General features: G+C 38.9%; 1 protein-coding gene across 1 annotated transcript in view; it reads right to left on the bottom strand.

Annotated features, from left to right (window-relative positions):
• The window catches only part of rims2b (regulating synaptic membrane exocytosis 2b), a 161317-nt gene that overhangs the window by 68011 nt on the left and 65562 nt on the right, over positions 1–27744 (bottom strand). Inside the window, exons 5-7 of the mRNA XM_036971021.1 lie at positions 22793–22839; positions 19878–19987; positions 16013–16143 (exon numbers count right to left, since the gene is read on the bottom strand). Coding sequence (XP_036826916.1) covers positions 16013–16143; positions 19878–19987; positions 22793–22839 — 288 coding nt within the window. The remainder of the gene's footprint in view (positions 1–16012; positions 16144–19877; positions 19988–22792; positions 22840–27744) is intronic.

Genomic DNA, 27744 nt, shown 5'->3' with positions numbered 1-27744 from the left:
CAGTAATACAACCATGGAATAAGACAGACAGTATTACAACCATGGTATAAGACAGTAATACAAACATGGTATAAGACAGACAGTAATACAACCATGGTATAAGAGAGTAATACAACCATGGTTTAAGACAGTAATACAACCATGGTATAAGACAGACAGTAATACAACCATGGTATAAGACAGACAGTAATATAGCCATGGTATAAGACAGACAGTAATACAACCATGGTATAAGACAGACAGTAATACTACCATGGTATAATACAGACAGTAATACAACCATGGTATAAGACAGACAGTAATGCAACCATGGTATTTTATATTAATACAACAATGGTATTAGACAGACAGTAAAATACAACCATGGTATAAGAAAGTAATACAACCATGGTATAAAACAGACAGTAATACAACCATGGTATAAGACAGACAGTAATACAACCATGGTATAAGACAGACAGTAATACAACCATGGTTTAAGACAGTAATACAACCATGGTATAAGACAGACAGTAATACAACCATGGTATAAGACAGACACTAATAAAACCATGGTATGAGACAGACACTAATACAACCATGGTATGAGACAGACAGTAATACAACCATGCTATAAGACAGACATAAATACAACCATGGTATTAGACAGACAGTAATACAACCATGGTATAAGACAGACAGTAATACAACCATGGTATAAGACAGTAATACAACCATAGTATAAGACAGACAGTAATACAACCATGGTATAAGACAGACAGTAATACAACCATGGTATAAGACAGACAGTAATACGACCATGGTATAAGACAGACAGCAATACAACAATGGTATAAGACAGACAGTAAAACAACCATGGTATAAGACAGACAGTAGTACAACCATGGGATAAGACAGAAAGTAATACAACCATGGTATAAGACAGACAGTAATACAACCATGGTATAAGACAGACAGTAATACGACCATGGTATAAGACAGACAGTAATACAACCATGGTATAAGACAGACAGTAAAACAACCATGGTATAAGACAGTAGTACAACCATGGTATAAGACAGACAGTAATACAACCATGGTATAAGACAGACAGTAATACAACCATGGTATAAGACAGACAGTAATACAACCATGGTATTTTATATTAATACAACAATGGTATTAGACAGACAGTAATATACAACCATGGTATAAGAAAGTAATACAACCATGGTATAAGACAGAGAGTAATACAACCATGGTATAAGACAGACAGTAATACAACCATGGTATAAGACAGACAGTAATACAACTATGGTATAAGACAGACAGTAATACGACCATGGTATAAGACAGACAGTAATAAAACCATGGTATAAAACAGACAGTAATACAACCATGGAATAAGACAGACAGTATTACAACCAGGGTATAAGACAGTAATAGAACCATAGTATAAGACAGACAGTAATACAACCATGGTATAAGACAGACAGTAATACAACCATGGTATAAGACAGTAATACAACCATGGTATAAGACAGACAGTAATACAACCATGGTATAAGACAGACAGTAATATAGCCATGGTATAAGACAGACAGTAATACAACCATGGTATAAGACAGACAGTAATACAACCATGGTATAAGACAGATAGTAATACAACCATGGTATAAGACAGACAGTAATACAACCATGGTATAAGACAGACAGTAATACAACCATGGTATAAGACAGACAGTAATACGACCATGGTATAAGACAGACAGTAATACAACCATGGTATAAGACAGACAGTAAAACAACCATGGTATAAGACAGACAGTAGTACAACCATGGGATAAGACAGAAAGTAATACAACCATGGTATAAGACAGACAGTAATACAACCATGGTATAAGACAGACAGTAATACGACCATGGTATAAGACAGACAGTAAAACAACCATGGTATAAGACAGTAATACAACCATAGTATAAGACAGACAGTAATACAACCATGGTATAAGACAGACAGTAATACGACCATGGTATAAGACAGACAGTAAAACAACCATGGTATAAGACAGTAATACAACCATAGTATAAGACAGACAGTAAAACAACCATGGTATAAGAAAGTAATACAACCATGGTATAAGACAGACAGTAATACAACCATGGTATAAGACAGACAGTAATACGACCATGGTATAAGACAGACAGTAATACAACCATGGTATAAGACAGACAGTAATACGACCATGGTATAAGACAGACAGTAATACAACCATGGTATAAGACAGACAGTAAAACAACCATGGTATAAGACAGTAGTACAACCATGGTATAAGACAGACAGTAATACAACCATGGTATAAGACAGACAGTAATACAACCATGGTATAAGACAGACAGTAATACAACCATGGTATTTTATATTAATACAACAATGGTATTAGACAGACAGTAATATACAACCATGGTATAAGAAAGTAATACAACCATGGTATAAGACAGAGAGTAATACAACCATGGTATAAGACAGACAGTAATACAACCATGGTATAAGACAGACAGTAATACAACTATGGTATAAGACAGACAGTAATACGACCATGGTATAAGACAGACAGTAATAAAACCATGGTATAAAACAGACAGTAATACAACCATGGAATAAGACAGACAGTATTACAACCAGGGTATAAGACAGTAATACAACCATGGTATAAGACAGACAGTAATACAACCATGGTATAAGACAGTAATACAACCATGGTATAAGACAGACAGTAATACAACCATGGTATAAGACAGACAGTAATATAGCCATGGTATAAGACAGACAGTAATACAACCATGGTATAAGACAGACAGTAATACAACCATGGTATAAGACAGACAGTAATACAACCATGGTATAAGACAGATAGTAATACAACCATGGTATAAGACAGACAGTAATACAACCATGGTATAAGACAGACAGTAATACAACCATGGTATAAGACAGACAGTAATACGACCATGGTATAAGACAGACAGTAATACAACCATGGTATAAGACAGACAGTAAAACAACCATGGTATAAGACAGACAGTAGTACAACCATGGGATAAGACAGAAAGTAATACAACCATGGTATAAGACAGACAGTAATACGACCATGGTATAAGACAGACAGTAAAACAACCATGGTATAAGACAGTAGTACAACCATGGTATAAGACAGACAGTAATACAACCATGGTATAAGACAGACAGTAATACAACCATGGTATTTTATATTAATACAACCATGGTATAAGAAAGTAATACAACCATGGTATAAGACAGAGAGTAATACAACCATGGTATAAGACAGACAGTAATACAACCATGGTATAAGACAGACAGTAATACAACCATGGTATAAGACAGACAGTAATACGACCATGGTATAAGACAGACAGTAAAACAACCATGGTATAAGACAGTAGTACAACCATGGTATAAGACAGACAGTAATACAACCATGGTATAAGACAGACAGTAATACGACCATGGTATAAGACAGACAGTAATACAACCATGGTATAAGACAGACAGTAAAACAACCATGGTATAAGACAGACAGTAGTACAACCATGGGATAAGACAGAAAGTAATACAACCATGGTATAAGACAGACAGTAATACGACCATGGTATAAGACAGACAGTAAAACAACCATGGTATAAGACAGTAGTACAACCATGGTATAAGACAGACAGTAATACAACCATGGTATAAGACAGACAGTAATACAACCATGGTATTTTATATTAATACAACCATGGTATTAGACAGACAGTAATATACAACCATGGTATAAGAAAGTAATACAACCATGGTATAAGACAGAGAGTAATACAACCATGGTATAAGACAGACAGTAATACAACCATGGTATAAGACAGACAGTAATACAACCATGGTATAAGACAGACAGTAATACAACCATGGTATAAGACAGACACTAATACGACCATGGTATAAGACAGCAGTAATACAACCATGGTTTAAGACAGTAATACAACCATGGTATAAGACAGACAGTAGTACAACCATGGTATAAGACAATAATACAACCATGGTATAAGACAGACAGTAAAACAACCATGGTATAAGACAGACAGTAGTACAACCATGGGATAAGACAGAAAGTAATACAACCATGGTATAAGACAGACAGTAATACAACCATGGTATAAGACAGACAGTAATACGACCATGGTATAAGACAGACAGTAATACAACCATGGTATAAGACAGACAGTAAAACAACCATGGTATAAGACAGTAGTACAACCATGGTATAAGACAGACAGTAATACAACCATGGTATAAGACAGACAGTAATACAACCATGGTATAAGACAGACAGTAATACAACCATGGTATTTTATATTAATACAAAAATGGTATTAGACAGACAGTAATATACAACCATGGTATAAGAAAGTAATACAACCATGGTATAAGACAGAGAGTAATACAACCATGGTATAAGACAGACAGTAATACAACCATGGTATAAGACAGACAGTAATACAACCATGGTATAAGACAGACAGTAATACGACCATGGTATAAGACAGACAGTAATAAAACCATGGTATAAAACAGACAGTAATACAACCATGGAATAAGACAGACAGTATTACAACCATGGTATAAGACAGTAATACAAACATGGTATAAGACAGACAGTAATACAACCATGGTATAAGACAGTAATACAACCATGGTTTAAGACAGTAATACAACCATGGTATAAGACAGACAGTAATACAACCATGGTATAAGACAGACAGTAATATAGCCATGGTATAAGACAGACAGTAATACGACCATGGTATAAGACAGACAGTAAAACAACCATGGTATAAGACAGACAGTAGTACAACCATGGGATAAGACAGAAAGTAATACAACCATGGTATAAGACAGACAGTAATACAACCATGGTATAAGACAGACAGTAATACGACCATGGTATAAGACAGACAGTAAAACAACCATGGTATAAGACAGTAGTACAACCATGGTATAAGACAGACAGTAATACAACCATGGTATTTTATATTAATACAACCATGGTATTAGACAGACAGTAATATACAACCATGGTATAAGAAAGTAATACAACCATGGTATAAGACAGAGAGTAATACAACCATGGTATACGACAGACAGTAATACAACCATGGTATAAGACAGACAGTAATACAACCATGGTATAAGACAGACAGTAATACAACCATGGTATAAGACAGACACTAATAAAACCATGGTAGAAGACAGGCACTAATACAACCATGGTATAAGACAGACAGTAATACAACCATGCTATAAGACAGACAGTAATACAACCATGGTATTAGACAGACAGTAATACAACCATGGTATAAGACAGTAATACAACCATGGTATAAAACAGACAGCAATACAACCATGGTTTAAGACAGTAATACAACCATGGTATAAGACAGACAGTAATACAACCATGGTATAAGACAGACAGTAAATCAACCATGGTATAAGACAGACAGTAATACAACCATGGTATATGACAGTATTATAACCATGGTATAAGACAGACAGTAAATCAACCATGGTATAAGATAGACAGTAATACAACCATGGTATATGACAGTAATTTAACCATGGTATAAGACAGACAGTAATACAACCATGGTATAAGACAGACAGTAGTACAACCATGGTATAAGACAGACAGTAATACAACCATGGTATAAGACAGACAGTAGTACAACCATGGTATAAGACAGACAGTAATACAAACATGGCATAAGACAGACAGTAATACAACCATGGTTTAAGACAGTAATACAACCATGGTATAAGACAGACAGTAGTACAACCATGGTATAAGACAGTAATACAACCATAGTATAAGACAGACAGTAATACAACCATGGTATAAGACAGACAGTAAAACAACCATGGTATAAGACAGACAGTAGTACAACCATGGGATAAGACAGAAAGTAATACAACCATGGTATAAGACAGACAGTAATACAACCATGGTATAAGACAGACAGTAATACGACCATGGTATAAGACAGACAGTAATACAACCATGGTATAAGACAGACAGTAAAACAACCATGGTATAAGACAGTAGTACAACCATGGTATAAGACAGACAGTAATACAACCATGGTATAAGACAGACAGTAATACAACCATGGTATAAGACAGACAGTAATACAACCATGGTATTTTATATTAATACAAAAATGGTATTAGACAGACAGTAATATACAACCATGGTATAAGAAAGTAATACAACCATGGTATAAGACAGAGAGTAATACAACCATGGTATAAGACAGACAGTAATACAACCATGGTATAAGACAGACAGTAATACAACCATGGTATAAGACAGACAGTAATACGACCATGGTATAAGACAGACAGTAATAAAACCATGGTATAAAACAGACAGTAATACAACCATGGAATAAGACAGACAGTATTACAACCATGGTATAAGACAGTAATACAAACATGGTATAAGACAGACAGTAATACAACCATGGTATAAGACAGTAATACAACCATGGTTTAAGACAGTAATACAACCATGGTATAAGACAGACAGTAATACAACCATGGTATAAGACAGACAGTAATATAGCCATGGTATAAGACAGACAGTAATACAACCATGGTATAAGACAGACAGTAATACAACCATGGTATAAGACAGATAGTAATACAACCATGGTATAAGACAGACAGTAATACAACCATGGTATAAGACAGACAGTAATACAACCATGGTATAAGACAGACAGTAATACGACCATGGTATAAGACAGACAGTAATACAACCATGGTATAAGACAGACAGTAAAACAACCATGGTATAAGACAGACAGTAGTACAACCATGGGATAGGACAGAAAGTAATACAACCATGGTATAAGACAGACAGTAATACAACCATGGTATAAGACAGACAGTAATACGACCATGGTATAAGACAGACAGTAAAACAACCATGGTATAACACAGTAGTACAACCATGGTATAAGACAGACAGTAATACAACCATGGTATAAGACAGACAGTAATACAACCATGGTATTTTATATTAATACAACCATGGTATTAGACAGACAGTAATATACAACCATGGTATAAGAAAGTAATACAACCATGGTATAAGACAGAGAGTAATACAACCATGGCATAAGACAGACAGTAAAACAACCATGGTATAAGACAGTAGTACAACCATGGTATAAGACAGACAGTAATACAACCATGGTATAAGACAGACAGTAATACAACCATGGTATAAGACAGACAGTAATACAACCATGGTATTTTATATTAATACAAAAATGGTATTAGACAGACAGTAATATACAACCATGGTATAAGAAAGTAATACAACCATGGTATAAGACAGAGAGTAATACAACCATGGTATAAGACAGACAGTAATACAACCATGGTATAAGACAGACAGTAATACAACCATGGTATAAGACAGACAGTAATACGACCATGGTATAAGACAGACAGTAATAAAACCATGGTATAAAACAGACAGTAATACAACCATGGAATAAGACAGACAGTATTACAACCATGGTATAAGACAGTAATACAAACATGGTATAAGACAGACAGTAATACAACCATGGTATAAGACAGTAATACAACCATGGTTTAAGACAGTAATACAACCATGGTATAAGACAGACAGTAATACAACCATGGTATAAGACAGACAGTAATATAGCCATGGTATAAGACAGACAGTAATACAACCATGGTATAAGACAGACAGTAATACAACCATGGTATAAGACAGATAGTAATACAACCATGGTATAAGACAGACAGTAATACAACCATGGTATAAGACAGACAGTAATACAACCATGGTATAAGACAGACAGTAATACGACCATGGTATAAGACAGACAGTAATACAACCATGGTATAAGACAGACAGTAAAACAACCATGGTATAAGACAGACAGTAGTACAACCATGGGATAGGACAGAAAGTAATACAACCATGGTATAAGACAGACAGTAATACAACCATGGTATAAGACAGACAGTAATACGACCATGGTATAAGACAGACAGTAAAACAACCATGGTATAACACAGTAGTACAACCATGGTATAAGACAGACAGTAATACAACCATGGTATAAGACAGACAGTAATACAACCATGGTATTTTATATTAATACAACCATGGTATTAGACAGACAGTAATATACAACCATGGTATAAGAAAGTAATACAACCATGGTATAAGACAGAGAGTAATACAACCATGGCATAAGACAGACAGTAATTCAACCATGGTATAAGACAGACAGTAATACAACCATGGTATAAGACAGACAGTAATACAACCATGGTATAAGACAGACACTAATACGACCATGTTATAAGACAGCAGTAATACAACCATGGTATAAGACAGACAGTAAAACAACCATGGTATAAGACAGACAGTAATACAACCATGGGATAAGACAGAAAGTAATACAACCATGGTATAAGACAGACAGTAATACAACCATGGTATAAGACAGACAGTAATACGACCATGGTATAAGACAGACAGTAAAACAACCATGGTATAAGACAGTAGTACAACCATGGTATAAGACAGACAGTAATACAACCATGGTATTTTATATTAATACAACCATGGTATTAGACAGACAGTAATATACAACCATGGTATAAGAAAGTAATACAACCATGGTATAAGACAGAGAGTAATACAACCATGGTATAAGACAGACAGTAATACAACCATGGTATAAGACAGACAGTAATACAACCATGGTATAAGACAGACAGTAATACAACCATGGTATAAGACAGACACTAATAAAACCATGGTAGAAGACAGGCACTAATACAACCATGGTATAAGACAGACAGTAATACAACCATGCTAAAAGACAGACAATAATACAACCATGGTATTAGACAGACAGTAATACAACCATGGTATAAGACAGTAATACAACCATGGTATAAAACAGACAGCAATACAACCATGGTTTAAGACAGTAATACAACCATGGTATAAGACAGACAGTAATACAACCATGGTATAAGACAGACAGTAAATCAACCATGGTATAAGACAGACAGTAATACAACCATGGTATATGACAGTAATATAACCATGGTATAAGACAGACAGTAAATCAACCATGGTATAAGATAGACAGTAATACAACCATGGTATATGACAGTAATTTAACCATGGTATAAAACAGACAGTAATACAACCATGGTATAAGACAGACAGTAGTACAACCATGGTATAAGACAGACAGTAATACAACCATGGTATAAGACAGACTGTAATACGACCATGGTATAAGACAGTAATACAACCATGGTATTAAACATACAGTAATACAACCATGGTAGAAGACAGACAGTAATATAGCCATGGTATAAGACAGGCAGTAATACAACCATGGTATTAGACAGTAATACAACCATGGTATAAGACAGACAGTAATACAACCATGGTATAAGACAGAGAGTAATACAACCATGGTATAAGACAGACAGTAATACAACCATGGTATAAGACAGTAATACAACCATGGTATAAGACAGACAGAAATATATCCATGGTATAAGACAGGCACTAATACAACCATGGCATTAGACAGTAATACAACCATGGTATAAGACAGACAGTAATACAACCATGGTATAAGACAGACAATAATACAACCATGGTATAAGACAGACATTAATACAACCATGGTATAAGACAGACAGTAATACAACCATGGTATAAGACAGACTGTAATACGACCATGGTATAAGACAGGCAGTAATACAACCATGGTATAAGACAGTAATACAACCATGGTATAAAACAGACAGTAATACAACCATGGTATAAGAGAGACAGTAATACAACCATGGTATAAGACAGACAGTAATACAACAATGGTATAAGACAGACAGTAATACAACCATGGTATAAGACAGACAGTAATACAACCATGGTATAAGACAGACACTAATAAAACCATGGTATAAGACAGACACTAATACAACCATGGTATGAGACAGACAGTAATACAACCATGCTATAAGACAGACATAAATACAACCATGGTATTAGACAGACAGTAATACAACCATGGTATAAGACAGACAGTAATACAACCATGGTATAAGACAGACAGTAATACGACCATGGTATAAGACAGACAGTAATAAAACCATGGTATAAAACAGACAGTAATACAACCATGGAATAAGACAGACAGTATTACAACCATGGTATAAGACAGTAATACAAACATGGTATAAGACAGACAGTAATACAACCATGGTATAAGACAGTAATACAACCATGGTTTAAGACAGTAATACAACCATGGTATAAGACAGACAGTAATACAACCATGGTATAAGACAGACAGTAATATAGCCATGGTATAAGACAGACAGTAATACAACCATGGTATAAGACAGACAGTAATACAACCATGGTATAAGACAGATAGTAATACAACCATGGTATAAGACAGACAGTAATACAACCATGGTATAAGACAGACAGTAATACAACCATGGTATAAGACAGACAGTAATACGACCATGGTATAAGACAGACAGTAATACAACCATGGTATAAGACAGACAGTAAAACAACCATGGTATAAGACAGACAGTAGTACAACCATGGGATAGGACAGAAAGTAATACAACCATGGTATAAGACAGACAGTAATACAACCATGGTATAAGACAGACAGTAATACGACCATGGTATAAGACAGACAGTAAAACAACCATGGTATAACACAGTAGTACAACCATGGTATAAGACAGACAGTAATACAACCATGGTATAAGACAGACAGTAATACAACCATGGTATTTTATATTAATACAACCATGGTATTAGACAGACAGTAATATACAACCATGGTATAAGAAAGTAATACAACCATGGTATAAGACAGAGAGTAATACAACCATGGCATAAGACAGACAGTAAAACAACCATGGTATAAGACAGTAGTACAACCATGGTATAAGACAGACAGTAATACAACCATGGTATAAGACAGACAGTAATACAACCATGGTATAAGACAGACAGTAATACAACCATGGTATTTTATATTAATACAAAAATGGTATTAGACAGACAGTAATATACAACCATGGTATAAGAAAGTAATACAACCATGGTATAAGACAGAGAGTAATACAACCATGGTATAAGACAGACAGTAATACAACCATGGTATAAGACAGACAGTAATACAACCATGGTATAAGACAGACAGTAATACGACCATGGTATAAGACAGACAGTAATAAAACCATGGTATAAAACAGACAGTAATACAACCATGGAATAAGACAGACAGTATTACAACCATGGTATAAGACAGTAATACAAACATGGTATAAGACAGACAGTAATACAACCATGGTATAAGACAGTAATACAACCATGGTTTAAGACAGTAATACAACCATGGTATAAGACAGACAGTAATACAACCATGGTATAAGACAGACAGTAATATAGCCATGGTATAAGACAGACAGTAATACAACCATGGTATAAGACAGACAGTAATACAACCATGGTATAAGACAGATAGTAATACAACCATGGTATAAGACAGACAGTAATACAACCATGGTATAAGACAGACAGTAATACAACCATGGTATAAGACAGACAGTAATACGACCATGGTATAAGACAGACAGTAATACAACCATGGTATAAGACAGACAGTAAAACAACCATGGTATAAGACAGACAGTAGTACAACCATGGGATAGGACAGAAAGTAATACAACCATGGTATAAGACAGACAGTAATACAACCATGGTATAAGACAGACAGTAATACGACCATGGTATAAGACAGACAGTAAAACAACCATGGTATAACACAGTAGTACAACCATGGTATAAGACAGACAGTAATACAACCATGGTATAAGACAGACAGTAATACAACCATGGTATTTTATATTAATACAACCATGGTATTAGACAGACAGTAATATACAACCATGGTATAAGAAAGTAATACAACCATGGTATAAGACAGAGAGTAATACAACCATGGCATAAGACAGACAGTAATTCAACCATGGTATAAGACAGACAGTAATACAACCATGGTATAAGACAGACAGTAATACAACCATGGTATAAGACAGACACTAATACGACCATGTTATAAGACAGCAGTAATACAACCATGGTATAAGACAGACAGTAAAACAACCATGGTATAAGACAGACAGTAATACAACCATGGGATAAGACAGAAAGTAATACAACCATGGTATAAGACAGACAGTAATACAACCATGGTATAAGACAGACAGTAATACGACCATGGTATAAGACAGACAGTAAAACAACCATGGTATAAGACAGTAGTACAACCATGGTATAAGACAGACAGTAATACAACCATGGTATTTTATATTAATACAACCATGGTATTAGACAGACAGTAATATACAACCATGGTATAAGAAAGTAATACAACCATGGTATAAGACAGAGAGTAATACAACCATGGTATAAGACAGACAGTAATACAACCATGGTATAAGACAGACAGTAATACAACCATGGTATAAGACAGACAGTAATACAACCATGGTATAAGACAGACACTAATAAAACCATGGTAGAAGACAGGCACTAATACAACCATGGTATAAGACAGACAGTAATACAACCATGCTAAAAGACAGACAGTAATACAACCATGGTATTAGACAGACAGTAATACAACCATGGTATAAGACAGTAATACAACCATGGTATAAAACAGACAGCAATACAACCATGGTTTAAGACAGTAATACAACCATGGTATAAGACAGACAGTAATACAACCATGGTATAAGACAGACAGTAAATCAACCATGGTATAAGACAGACAGTAATACAACCATGGTATATGACAGTAATATAACCATGGTATAAGACAGACAGTAAATCAACCATGGTATAAGATAGACAGTAATACAACCATGGTATATGACAGTAATTTAACCATGGTATAAAACAGACAGTAATACAACCATGGTATAAGACAGACAGTAGTACAACCATGGTATAAGACAGACAGTAATACAACCATGGTATAAGACAGACTGTAATACGACCATGGTATAAGACAGTAATACAACCATGGTATTAAACATACAGTAATACAACCATGGTAGAAGACAGACAGTAATATAGCCATGGTATAAGACAGGCAGTAATACAACCATGGTATTAGACAGTAATACAACCATGGTATAAGACAGACAGTAATACAACCATGGTATAAGACAGAGAGTAATACAACCATGGTATAAGACAGACAGTAATACAACCATGGTATAAGACAGTAATACAACCATGGTATAAGACAGACAGAAATATATCCATGGTATAAGACAGGCACTAATACAACCATGGCATTAGACAGTAATACAACCATGGTATAAGACAGACAGTAATACAACCATGGTATAAGACAGACAATAATACAACCATGGTATAAGACAGACATTAATACAACCATGGTATAAGACAGACAGTAATACAACCATGGTATAAGACAGACTGTAATACGACCATGGTATAAGACAGGCAGTAATACAACCATGGTATAAGACAGTAATACAACCATGGTATAAAACAGACAGTAATACAACCATGGTATAAGACAGACAGTAATACAACCATGGTATAAGACAGACAGTAATACAACAATGGTATAAGACAGACAGTAATACAACCATGGTATAAGACAGACAGTAATACAACCATGGTATAAGACAGACACTAATAAAACCATGGTATAAGACAGACACTAATACAACCATGGTATGAGACAGACAGTAATACAACCATGCTATAAGACAGACATAAATACAACCATGGTATTAGACAGACAGTAATACAACCATGGTATAAGACAGACAGTAATACAACCATGGTATAATACAGACAGTAATACAACCATGGTATAAGACAGACAGTAATGCAACCATGGTATTTTATATTAATACAACAATGGTGTTAGACAGACAGTAATATACAACCATGGTATAAGAAAGTAATACAACCATGGTATAAGACAGACAGTAATACAACCATGGTATAAGACAGACAGTAATACAACCATGGTATAAGACAGACAGTAATACGACCATGGTATAAGACAGACAGTAATAAAACCATGGTATAAAACAGACAGTAATACAACCACGGTATTAGACAGACAGTATTACAACCATGGTATAAGACAGTAATACAAACATGGTATAAGACAGAGAGTGATACAACCATGGTATAAGACAGACAGTAATACAACCATGGTATAAGACAGACAGTAATACAACCATGGTATAAGACAGACACTAATAAAACCATGGTAGAAGACAGGCACTAATACAACCATGGTATAAGACAGACAGTAATACAACCATGCTATAAGACAGACAGTAATACAACCATGGTATTAGACAGACAGTAATACAACCATGGTATAAGACAGTAATACAACCATGGTATAAAACAGACAGCAATACAACCATGGTTTAAGACAGTAATACAACCATGGTATAAGACAGACAGTAATACAACCATGGTATAAGACAGTAATTTAACCATGGTATAAGACAGACAGTAATACAACCATGGTATAAGACAGACAGTAGTACAACCATGGTATAAGACAGACAGTAATACAACCATGGTATAAGACAGACTGTAATACGACCATGGTATAAGACAGTAATACAACCATGGTATTAAACATACAGTAATACAACCATGGTAGAAGACAGACAGTAATATAGCCATGGTATAAGACAGGCAGTAATACAACCATGGTATTAGACAGTAATACAACCATGGTATAAGACAGACAGTAATACAACCATGGTATAAGACAGACAGTAATACAACCATGGTATAAGACAGACAGTAATACAACCATGGTATAAGACAGTAATACAACCATGGTATAAGACAGACAATAATACAACCATGGTATAAGACAGACATTAATACAACCATGGAATAAGACAGACAGTAATACAACCATGGTATAAGACAGACTGTAATACGACCATGGTATAAGACAGGCAGTAATACAACCATGGTATAAGACAGTAATACAACCATGGTTTAAGACAGTAATACAACCATGGTATAAGACAGACAGTAATACAACCATGGTATAAGACAGACAGTAATACAACCATGGTATAAGACAGACAGTAATACAACCATGGTATTTTACAGTAATACAACCATGGTATTAGACAGACAGTAATATACAACCATGGTATAAGACAGTAATACAACCATGGTATAAGACAGAGAGTAATACAACCATGGTATAAGACAGACAGTAATACAACAATGGTATAAGACAGACAGTAATACAACCATGGTATAAGACAGACAGTAATACAACCATGGTATAAGACAGACACTAATAAAACCATGGTATAAGACAGACAGTAATACAACCATGCTATAAGACAGACAGTAATACAACCATGGTATTAGACAGACAGTAATACAACCATGGTATAAGACAGTAATACAACCATGGTATAAGACAGTAATACAACCATGGTATAAGACAGACAGTAAATCAACCATGGTATAAGACAGACAGTAATACAACCATGATATATTACAGTAATATAACCATGGTATAAGACAGACAGTATAAGACAGTATAAGACAGTAATACAACCATGGTATAAGACAGACAGAAATATATCCATGGTATAAGACAGGCAGTAATACAACCATGGCATTAGACAGTAATACAACCATGGTATAAGACAGACAATAATACAACCATGGTATAAGACAGACATTAATACAACCATGGTATAAGACAGACAGTAATACAACCATGGTATAAAACATAAACATGGAATGATGTTGATTCCTACCTTCTGTCGGGGAGGAGGTATATTTTAACATAGGGGTTCCTGGGCCGGCCGTCTTCCCTAGAAGGAAATTCTTTAGCTCCCAGGATGGTGACTATGAGCTGGTGACCCACCTTGTCGTACCACAGTTTGACCTGGAGGGAGAGTAGAGTTGTGTTATTATGAGGTGAGGAACTCTGATGTATTGGGAGTGTCTAACATTAACGCATAGCATATAGCAGTCTAGCAATACAGCACATTAGTAGCCAATATGTATTTTAGTAAGAGTTTATTAGAAGCCAATGTCTGTAAGCCATATCATGCATCTAGACACAGCTGGTGGTTTCAAAGACTGATGTTGATGTTTTATTTGCAAACAAAAGATAAGCGATGGAAAACTATTCAAAATGCTTGATTCAGAATTCAAACTAATAAGAACATGCTTTGAAACTATTTAAAACTCAAAAGAAAATGCTTTGCTCCTTTTTTGCAAAACAAAAGATAGTCAAGTGAAACAATTATCTAAGATTTAAAACACTAGTTGCACAACCGAGAGGCTCCCTTACAAAACAACATTTAATGCTGCAAACTTACCAGAAGTGTGTGGCAAATTTGCTGCAAACTAAATAGTGTGCTACAAAATGTTGTTGAAGTTTGCAAATGTTTGCCACTAGTGGTGTATCTGTGGCAAACCTTCGGCAACAATAATATTTATTGCCATTAGTTGCAAACAGTTCGCTATAGTTTTTTTTCTGGCAGACAATTCTCTCAAGATTCTATTTGAATCTCTGGTTAACCTGGGAAGCAACATTTACCACAAGACGTTTCTGGTGAACACATGAGTTCCAAGACCAGTAACCTTTTTTCGACCAATCAAGGGAATTAGAAAAATCTGTTGGAAAATGGAAACAAAGCTAGCTACAGTACCTTCCAAAGTTGTCCGGTGACTGTCTAATTATTAATGAAACTTCCTAATAAACTTGAACATCTTATTAGCTAAAAGCCTATTTAGCAATGTCATGTTTAATAGGATAGAGTGAAACCCATTTTGTTGATACCAGTTTCAATTTATCAATGCCACTGACTGACTGGCATTTTGCAAGCTAACATTAGCTATTATATTTTTGCACAATTCATGTGATAGGTAGCTAGCTAACCACCGATTTGCCGGAACACATATTTTTAGCTGAATGCGTTGGTGATTTTTAATACCAATATGCATGTCAATATGCTTGTGTCACGGCTCTCTAGCATCTTAGCTAGCCCAATAGCTAAGGTAGGTAACTAGCTAAGAACAAAATTTGTCAATTTGACATCAAAGCAAAACTTCACTTTTGCAGTTGGATACCCTTCGCCTACCTGTGGTGTTGGAAGAGGCTGTTTAGGGAGGAAGATTCATCAACACCCTGGAAATATGTTTGTGGTGCACTACCTCGTAACGCTTTTTTTGGAGTGATAAATGATAAAGCAAGTAAATGCATGTATTATTGTAATAAATGTAGCCCATACATTCATTCTTTGTAACAAATAAATCTGTCATTACTTTAAACTAGTAGCTAGCTCATCTTGATCATGAGTTGTTCCTTCTGTCTTTCTAGAAGCAATCAGTTACAAGGCAAAAAGACAGATTCAGGCCTTCCATCAAACTGAGGACAGAGAAATATGTGTTCAGCAGACAGGTCAAGTCTTCTTGCATACACAGCTTTGAGATGTAAGTTACACTCTAAAATGCTGTGTTGTTTGGATGACCCAATTGCTGGGTTGCAGGCATTGGGTCAATAGGTAGGTTGTTTTCTGTAATCTCAGCCAGGTTGGGCTATGGATATTTCACGGAGCCAATGGGTTAATTCTCCCGCTACCAGCACGTGAAGTCCACTACAATAAGTATTCTAGTTCTCATGTGACTGACGAGTGGAAAACGGCTAACATTATTTCAACGGACAAATAGTATTTTGGCTGACTGAAAACTTTGAAAATGGTAAGTAACAAACGTTACGAATTCTGAATTTGACGGTCATTCAGGTTAAATAGGTTGTCCTCAAGCTAGCTAACATTAGCTTGAGTGTTAGCTAGCTAATCACCGTAAGCTAGGTAGCCATGTTCTGTGCTAATATCTCTGGCTGTGGTTCCATTAGCTAGCTAGCTAATGTTAGGAAGCACAGTCCTGAGTGTCTCATTCCAATGCTAATATACTCCTAAGGCACTATTTATAACTCTGTTAAATTTACTTTTAGCATGTTTTTTAGTGTTCAGCATGTGGCATGTTTGCCTTTAGTTCAACTACTGAAACGTGTTCTGTTACACTTTCCTTCCATCACAACAATTTATTTTAAATACAAATGTTACATTTTGGGGATTGTGAAAAGTGCTTTATGAACGAAATACAGTTATTAAGTAATGAGTCCATGTCCTTAGTAGAGTCACCTTCAAAAGTAATATTTTACACTTGTTCTGTGTAACAATGTTTTAACCCAAAGGTAGACCATTATTGTATGGCAAACCGGCATGGTGTGTGTGATGTCACCTAAGATAGCTGAAGTGTGTCAGTGAATGTGAATATCTATTGACTAGCTCTGGCACTGTCTGATAGACAGATCTGTGTTAATACCCTTTAAGACAGACCGTGTCATCGGCATGTATGCTTTGTTTATCTCAGATTTCAATCTGTGTGTACATGAAGTTTAGCTGAGGCTTTAGTCTGATGTTTGGACTGTTTGATTCATGAAATAATATAAATAAATTCTAACAATCAATCCTATCTTATGTTTAGTATCTTGTCAAATAAAACATACTTAGACAATAGGGCTTTGTTTCAATGTGCAATTAAAAATGTGCTTATTCTAAAATAGATTTTTTTTAAAACCTCATTAACCTACAGACAATACCCAATAATGACAAAGCAAAAACAGGTTTTAAAAAAAAATATATATATATTGCATTTACATTAGTATTCAGACTCTTTACTCAAAACATTCAGCAGGTCCAGCAGGTATATCTCACTGGTCATCCCCAAAGCCAACACCTACTTTGGTCGCCTTTCCTTCCAGTTCTCTGCTGCCAGTGACTGGAACGAATTACAAAAATTGCTGAAGCTGGAGACTTACATTTCCCTCACTAACTTTATACATCAGCTATCTGAGCAGCTAACCGATCGCTGCAGCTGTACATAGTCCATCTGTAAATATCCCACCCAATCTACCTACCTCATCCCCATATTGTTTTTATTTACTTTGCTGCTCTTTTGCACACCAGTATCACTACTTACACACCATCATCTGCTCATCATCATCTGTTCTTCTTTCACCCCAGTGTTAATCTGCTACATTGTAATTACTTTTCTTCTATGGCCTATTTATTGCCATACCTCCTCATGCCATTTGCACACACTGTATGTAGACTTTATTTTTTTTCTAATGTGTTATTGACTGTACACTTGTTTATTCCATGTGTAACTCTGTGTTGTTGTTTCTGTCGCACTGCTTTGCTTTATATTGGCCAGGTCGCAGTTGTAAATGAGAACTTGTTCTCAACTAGCTTACCTGGTTATATAAAGGTGAAATAAAAAAATTAAGATGGGAACCAAACCAGTCCAGTATTCTCTCAATAACATACGTAGATGGGAACCAAACCAGCCCTGTATTCTCTCAAAAACTTATAGAAAAGGGAACCAAATAAATATCTTTGAAACTTAGGACAGTGTCTATTGATGATTTAGATCAGTCAAATGAGAGATAGCACATTGTTGTTCCTCCACCCATAAGGCCCCTCTTCCTCATTAACTAGCTTAAACCTTAACGAGAACAGCATTAACTAATTAAGAGATCCAACCAATCCCCTTGGTGAGTGATAGTGATTGGCCACAGAGCAGCAGTACATCATGGCTACTTACTGAGACGTGTCCAGACAGGCACTGTGGGGAGTAGCGGAGCATCCCAGGACTCATGGGGGACGTGACGGATATTGCTCGACCCATCTTCTGGGATTCAAATAAACTCGAACCTGCAGACACAAGCAAATCTGTGTTATTTTCACTTAAAGGTTAAGGTGTGTAGGGGCTTGTTTTCTTTCAATCATTGTGTTATTTTTACATAAAGGTTCTATATAATTTATCTTTGTTTCATAGTATAGTTTATTTAATTTTTATTTAGCAAAGTCACATGTTTTCTTAATTGACAGTATGTTTGCCAATCAGTTGGGCTGCCAGACGTATTTGCCATACCTTTGCCTCATCCCACTCAACCATACCATTTTTCAATTCCTCATCAATCCAAGGGATATTAACAGTTTTTACAGTCATATTATTAATGGGTGCATGTTTATTAGGAACTGGAATAAGACATTTCATAAATGTGTGAAGTGCAGCATCTGATTGCTCCTCATTACACACCACAGGCAAACAAATATTATTTACATCATCAACATATGAATCACTACAAAACCTATGACCTCTTATACACTATATTAGGCCCAGCCTTTGGAACTTTGCTTTTTTTCCTAGATATGGCTATAATATTGTGATCACTACATCCTATGCATTTGGATACTGCTTTAAAGCAAATTTCTGCAGCATTAGTAAAGATGTAATCAATACATGTTAAGGATTTCATTCCTGTACTGTTTGTAACTACCCTGGTAGATTGACTGACAACCTGAACCAGGTTGCAGGCACTGATGAGAGCCAGTCAATATTTACATCACCCAGAAAATGTACTTCTCTGTTGATATCACCTACACCTGCACTTGGTGGTCTATAGCAGCTTCCCACAAGAATGGGCTTTAAGGGGTCTCCCGAGTTGCGCAGTGGTCTAAGGCTGTGCCACTAGAGATTCTTGGTTCGAGTCCAGGCTCTGTCGCAGCCGGCTGTGACCGGGAGACCCATGGGACGGCGCACAATTGGCCCATTGTCGTCCGGGTTAGGGGAGGGTTTGGCCGGCAGGGATGACCTATCGGGCACTAGCGAATCCTGTTGCGGGGCAGGCACAATGCACACTGACATGGTCGCCAGGTGTACGGTGTTTCCTCCGACACATTGGTGCGGCTGGCTTCCAGGTTAAATGGGCATTGTGTCAAGAAGCAGTGCGGCTTGGTTGGGTTGGGTTGTGTTTCGGAGGACGCATGGCTTTCGACCTTCACCTCTCCCGAGTCCTTAAGGGAGTTGCAGCGATGACACAAGACTGCAACTACCAATTGGGGGGGATAAAGGGGTGAAAATACAAAAAAATAATAGGCTTTAGGTAAAGCAGATGAACCTGTAGCCATATTACTTCAACAGTTGTAACAGTGTACGCTGAGAGTCGAGAAGCGAGTTCAGGGAGTGAATACATTTAATAAATAAACGAACATGAACAAAAGAAGAAACACAAACAGCGCACCGACATTAAAAAGATATACAGAAACAATAACGACTGAGGAAGGAACCAAAGAGAGTGACATAAATAGATGCAGTCCGGGTGAGTGTCAAAAAGCGCTGGTGTGTGTGACGATGAGGCCAGAGAGGGAGTATACGTGACAGTACCCCCTCACTGATGAGCAGCTCCTGAAATGCGGCTCCAACCGCAGGATGCCGACAACAGGGACGATCCCAGGGATAAGGAGCGGACCGGCCACCTCTGCTGAAACGTTGGAACCTGTCGAGCCGGCTGGGGCATGGGAGCCCGGCAACCTAGAGTGCCGAAGAAGGAGCAGCACCCCCTCTCCGACGCGAGGCTCCAGTCGCAGGATGCCGACCAGAGGGACGTTCCCGGGGATCAGAGCGGACCATTCGGCTCCGTAGAGGCAAAGGAACCTGACGAGCAGCCTTAAGTGCCGGAGCCTGGCAAGCCAGCTGTGGCTGGGGAGCTGCGGAGCCTGCGGAGCCTACCGAGTTTTGAAAACCTGACGAGCTAGCTAAGGCATGGAAGCCTGACAAGCTATCTGAGGCATCCTCGGTAGACTCTGCAACAGACGCTTGACCTGCCAACCGAGTCTTGACACCCCGATGTACCGGCTTAGACATGAAAGCCTAAAGAGCCGGCTGAGGCATCCTTGGTTGCTCTGGCAGCGGAACCCAGACCCAACGTCACTTCCAACACGAAAACTAAAAACACTCCCTGATGCTTCCCTTTGGTGAGGCGTTATTTTGTAAAGCTGTACGCTGAGAGTCGGGAAGAAACAGCAACATGAAACAGATACAGAAACAATAACTTCTGGGGAAGGAACCAAATGGAGTGACATATATAGATGGAGTCCAGGTGAGTGTCAATAAGCGCTGGTGCGTGTGACGATGGTGACAGGTGTGCGTAATAATCAGCTGTCTGGTGACCTAGAGGCCAGAGAGGGAGTATACGTGAGAACATTATTTAACATTAGATTGTCTCTAAGCTTTAAAGGAATGTGGTTCTTTATATAGACCGCAACACTGCCCCCGTTGGCATTTCCGTCTTTTCTGTAAATGTTATAACCTTGTATTGCTACCACTGTATCATCAAAGGTATAGTCTAGGTGAGTTTCAGAGATATGCATGTTATTTGGTACAAGCAATTTATTGACTTTATGGACCTTGTTTCTCAGGCTGCATATGTTAATATGGCCTATTTTTAGCACTTTTCTGGGTTGCTTGATTGTTTTTAATGCTTTCCTGAGAAGCGTATCAGAAGTAGACTTGATCGTGCAGGGTGAGCTGCACAAAGTGGTCTTCCTACTAGGGCACATCGCCTCAGATTTCTTTGAATCATTGTGTAATTTAGTAAAAGCTAAGAGCTACACTACATCCAGATGTAGGCAGTGTTGATGTCATGATAATGAATGTATGATGTCACCACTCACTTGATTCAAGTTGTCCATGTGTGCTCTCTGAGATACTGGAAGAATCTCTGGGAAATAAACAGAACCCCAACATTATGAAGCAAGAGACATCTTCACAGATACATTACTGTTAATGCCCTCTCTCTAGTCAAATATGTTATTTCTGGAGCTAATGGAATGAATCTGGGATGTTATCTGTGGAGACAAGGGACTTAAGGTGGGATGTTATCTGTGGAGATGAGGAACTGAAGCTGGGATGTTATCTGTGGAGCTGAGGAACTGAAGCTGGGATGTTATCTGTGGAGCTGAGGCACTGAAGCTGGGATGTTATCTGTAGATATAATGGACTGAAGCTGGGATGTTATCTCTGCAGCAGAGGGAGTGATGCTGAAATGTTACCTGTGGCGCTAATGGACTGAAGCTAGGAGGTTATTATTAAGGCTGAGGGACTGAAGCTGGGATGTTATCAGTGGAGCTTTGCAACTGAAACTTGGTTGTTATCTGTGGGGCTGAGGGACTGAGGCTGGGATGTTACATGTGGAGCTGAGGGACTGTAGCTTGGATGTTATTTGTGGAGCTGAGGGACTGAAGCTGGGATGTTATCTCTGGGGCTGAAAGACTGAGGCTGGGATGTTTTCTCTTCTTGCTGAAAGACTGAAGCTGGGATGTTATCTGTGGAGCTGAGGGATTTAAGTTGGGATGTTATCTGTGGAGCTGAGGGACTGAAGCTGGGATGTTATCTGTGGAGCTGAAAAACTGAAGCTCAGATGTTATCTGTGGATCTGAGGGACTGAAGCTGGGATATTATCTGTGGAGCTGTGGGACTGAAGCTGGGATGTTATCTGTGGAGCTGAGGGACTGAAGCTGTGTTTTTATCTTTGTTGCTGAAAGACTGAAGGCTGGATGTTATCTGTGGAGCTGAGGGACTGAAGCTGGGTTGTTTTTTCTGGAGCTGAGGGACTGAAGATGTGATGTTGTCTGTGAAGCCCGAGGGACTGAAGATGGAATGTTATTTATGGAGCAGAGGGATTAATGCTAGGATGTTATCTGTGGAGCTGAAAGACAGAAGCTGGGTTGTTATCTGTGGTGCTGAAAGACTGAAGTTGGGATGTTATCTGTGGAGCTTAGGGACTGAAGCTGAGATGTTATCTGTGGATCTGAAAGACTGAAGCTGGGATGTTATCTGTGGAGCTAAGGGACTGAAATGGGATGTTATCTGTGGAGCGGAGGGACTGAAGCTGGGGTGTTATTTGTGGAGCTGAAAGTCTGAAGCTGGAATCTTATCTGTGGATCTGAAAGACTGAAGCTGGGATGTTAGCTGTGGAGCGGAGGGACTGAAGCTGGGATGTTATCTGTGGAGCTAGGGGACTGAAGCTGGGATGTTTTCAGTGGATCTGAATGACTGAAGCTGGGATGTTTTCTGTGGAGCTGAAAGACTGAAGCTGGAATGTTATCTGTGGAGCTGAGGGACTGAAGCAGGAATGTTATCTGTGGAGCTGTGGGACTGAAGCTGGGATGTTATCTGTAGAGCTGAGGGACTGAAGCTGGAATGTCATCTCTGGAGCTGAACGACTAAAACTGGGATGTTATCTGTGGAGATGAGAGACTGAAGATGAGATGTTATCTGTGGAGCTGAATCACTGAAGCTGGGATGTTATCTGTGGAGCTGAAGTACTGAAGCTGGGATGTCATCTGTGGAGCTGAGGGACTGAAGCTGGGACGTTAGCTCTGGAGCTGAACGACTAAAACTGGGATGTTATCTGTGGAGATGAGAGACTGAAGATGAGATGTTATCTGTGGAGCTGAATCACTGAAGATGGGATGTTATCTGTGGAGCTGAAGGACTGAAGCTGGGATGTTATCTGTGGAGCTGAGGGACTGAAGCTGGGACGTTATCTCTGGAGCTGAACGACTGGAGCTCGGATGCTCTCTTTGGAGCTGAGGGACTGAAGCTGGGATGTTATCTGTGGAGCTGGGGGAACTGAAGCTGGGATTTTATCTGTGGAGCTGAGGAACTGAAGCTGGTATGTTATCTGTGGAGCTGAGGGACTGAAATGGGATGTTATCTGTGGAGCGGAGGGACTGAAGCTGGGGTGTTATTTGTGGAGCTGAAATTCTGAAGCTGGAATGTTATCTGTGGATCTGAAAGACTGAAGCTGGGATGTTAGCTGTGGAGCAGAGGGACTGAAGCTGGGATGTTATCTGTGGAGCTGGGGGACTGAAGCTGGGATGTTATCTTTGGATTTGAATGACTGATGCTGGGATGTTAGCTGTGGAGCAGAGGGACTGAAGCTGGGATGTTATCTGTGGAGCTGGGGGACTGAAGCTGGGATGTTATCTTTGGATTTGAATGACTGAAGCTGGGATGTTATCTGTGGAGCTGAGGGATTTAAGCTGTGATGTTATCTGTGGAGCTGAGGGACAGAAGCTGGGATGTTATCTGTGGAGCTGAGACTGAAGCTCAGATGTTATCTGTGGATCTGAGGGACTGAAGCTGGGATATTATCTGTGGAGCTGTGGGACTGAAGCTGGGAAGTTATCTGTGGAGCTGAGGGACTGAAGGCTGGATGTTATCTGTGGTGATGAAAGACTGGAGCTGGGATGTTATCTGTGGAGCTGAGGGACTGAAGCTGCATTTTTATCTTTGTTGCTGAAAGACTGAAGGCTGGATGTTATCTGTGGAGCTGAGGGACTGAAGCTGGGATGTTATCTATGGAGCCGAATGACTGAAACTGGGATGTTATCTGTGGAGGTGAGGCACTGAAGCTGGAATATTATCAATGGGGCTGAATGACTGACACTGGGATGTTATCTGTGGAGCTGGGGGACTGAAGCTGGGATGTTATCTGTGGAGCAGAGGGACTGTAACTGGGATGTTTTCAGTGGAGCTGGGGAACTGAAGCTGGGATGCTATCTTTGGAGCTGAGGAACTGAAACTGGTATGTTATCTGTGGAGCTGAGGGACTGAAGATGTGATGTTGTCTGTGGAGCTGTGGGACTGAAGCTGGATGTTATCTGTAGAGCTGAGGGACTGAAGCTGGAATGTCATCTCTGGAGCTGAACGACTAAAACTGGGATGTTATCTGTGGAGATGAGAGACTGAAGATGAGATGTTATCTGTGGAGCTGAATCACTGAAGCTGGGATGTTATCTGTGGAGCTGAAGGACTGAAGCTGGGATGTTATCTGTGGAGCTGAGGGACTGAAGCTGGGCCGTTATCTCTGGAGCTGAACGACTAAAACTGGGATGTTATCTGTGGAGATGAGAGACTGAAGATGAGATGTTATCTGTGGAGCTGAATCACTGAAGCTGGGATGTTATCTCTGGAGATGAACGACTGGAGCTCGGATGCTCTCTTTGGAGCTGAGGGACTGAAGCTGGAATATTATCAATGGGGCTGAATGACTGAAACTGGGATGTTATCTGTGGAGCTGGGGGACTGAAGCTGGAATGTTATCTGTGGAGCAGAGGGACTGTAACTGGGATGTTTTCAGTGGAGCTGAAATTCTGAAGCTGGAATGTTATCTGTGGATCTGAAAGACTGAAGCTGGGATGTTAGCTGTGGAGCAGAGGGACTGAAGCTGGGATGTTATCTGTGGAGCTGGGGGACTGAAGCTGGGATGTTATCTTTGGATCTGAATGACTGAAGCTGGGATGGTATCTGTGGAGCAAAGGGATTGAAACTGAGATGTTGTCTCTTGATCGGAAAGACTGAAGCTGGGATGTTATCTGTGGACCTGAGGGACTGAAGCTCGGATGCTATCTGTGGAGCTGAGGGACTGAAGCTGGGATGTTATCTGTGGAGCTGAAGGACTGAAGCTGGGATGTTATCTGTGGAGCTGAGGGACTGAAGCCTGGATGTTATCTGTGGATCTGAAAGACTGAAGCTGGGATGTTATCTGTGGAGCTGAGGGACTGAAGCTGGGATATTATCTGTGGAGCTGAGGGACTGAAGCTGGGATGTTATCCGTGGAGTTGTGGGACTTAAGCTGGATGTTATCTGTGGAGCTGAGGGACTGAAGCTGGATGTTATCTTTGGAGCTGAGGGACTGAAGCTGGGATGCTATCTCCAGTGCTGAAAGACTGAAGCGGGGTTGTTATCTTTGGATCTTAGGGACTGATGCAGGGATGTTATCTGTGGACCTGAGGGACTGAAGCTGGGATGTTATCTGTGGACCTGAGGGACTGAAGCTGGGATGCTATCTGTGGAGCTGAGGGACTGAAGCTGGGATGTTATCCGTGGAGCTGAAGGACTGAAGCTGGGATGTTATCTGTGGATGTGAGGGACTGAAGCTGGGATGTTATCTGTGGATCTGAAATACTGAAGCTGGGATGTTATCTGTGGAGCTGAGGGACTGAAGCTGGGATGTTATCTGTGGAGCTGAAAGACTGAAGCTGGGATGTTATCTGTGGAGCTGAGGGACTGAATCTGGGATGTTATCTGTGGAGCTGAAAGACTGAAGCTGGGATGTTATCTGTGGAGTTGAAAGACTGAAGCTGGGATGTTATCTGTGGAGCTGAAAGACTGAAGCTGGGATGTTATCTGTGGAGCTGAAAGACTGAAGCTGGGATGTTATCTGTGGACCTGAGGGACTGAAGCTGGGATGTTATCTGTGGAGCTGAAGGACTGAAGCTGGGATGTTATCTGCGGAGCTGAGGGACTGAAGCCTGGATGTTTTCTGTGGATCTGAAAGACTGAAGCTGGGATGTTATCTGTGGAGCTGAGGGACTGAAGCCTGGATGTTTTCTGTGGATCTGAAAGACTGAAGCTGGGATGTTATCTGTGGAGCTGAGGGACTGAACCTGGGATGTTATCTGTGGAGCTGAAGGACTGAAGCTGGGATGTTATCTGTGGAGCTGAGGGACTGAAGCCTGGATGTTATCTGTGGATCTGAAAGACTGAAGCTGGGATGTTATCTGTGGAGCTGAGGGACTGAAGCTGGGATATTATCTGTGGAGCTGAGGGACTGAAG

This window comes from Oncorhynchus mykiss, chromosome 32, assembly GCF_013265735.2.
Source record: "Oncorhynchus mykiss isolate Arlee chromosome 32, USDA_OmykA_1.1, whole genome shotgun sequence".
Taxonomy (NCBI): Eukaryota; Metazoa; Chordata; class Actinopteri; order Salmoniformes; family Salmonidae; genus Oncorhynchus; species Oncorhynchus mykiss.
The sequence above is the reverse complement of the archived record's forward strand: the minus strand, read 5'-3'. Positions and strand labels throughout refer to the sequence as shown.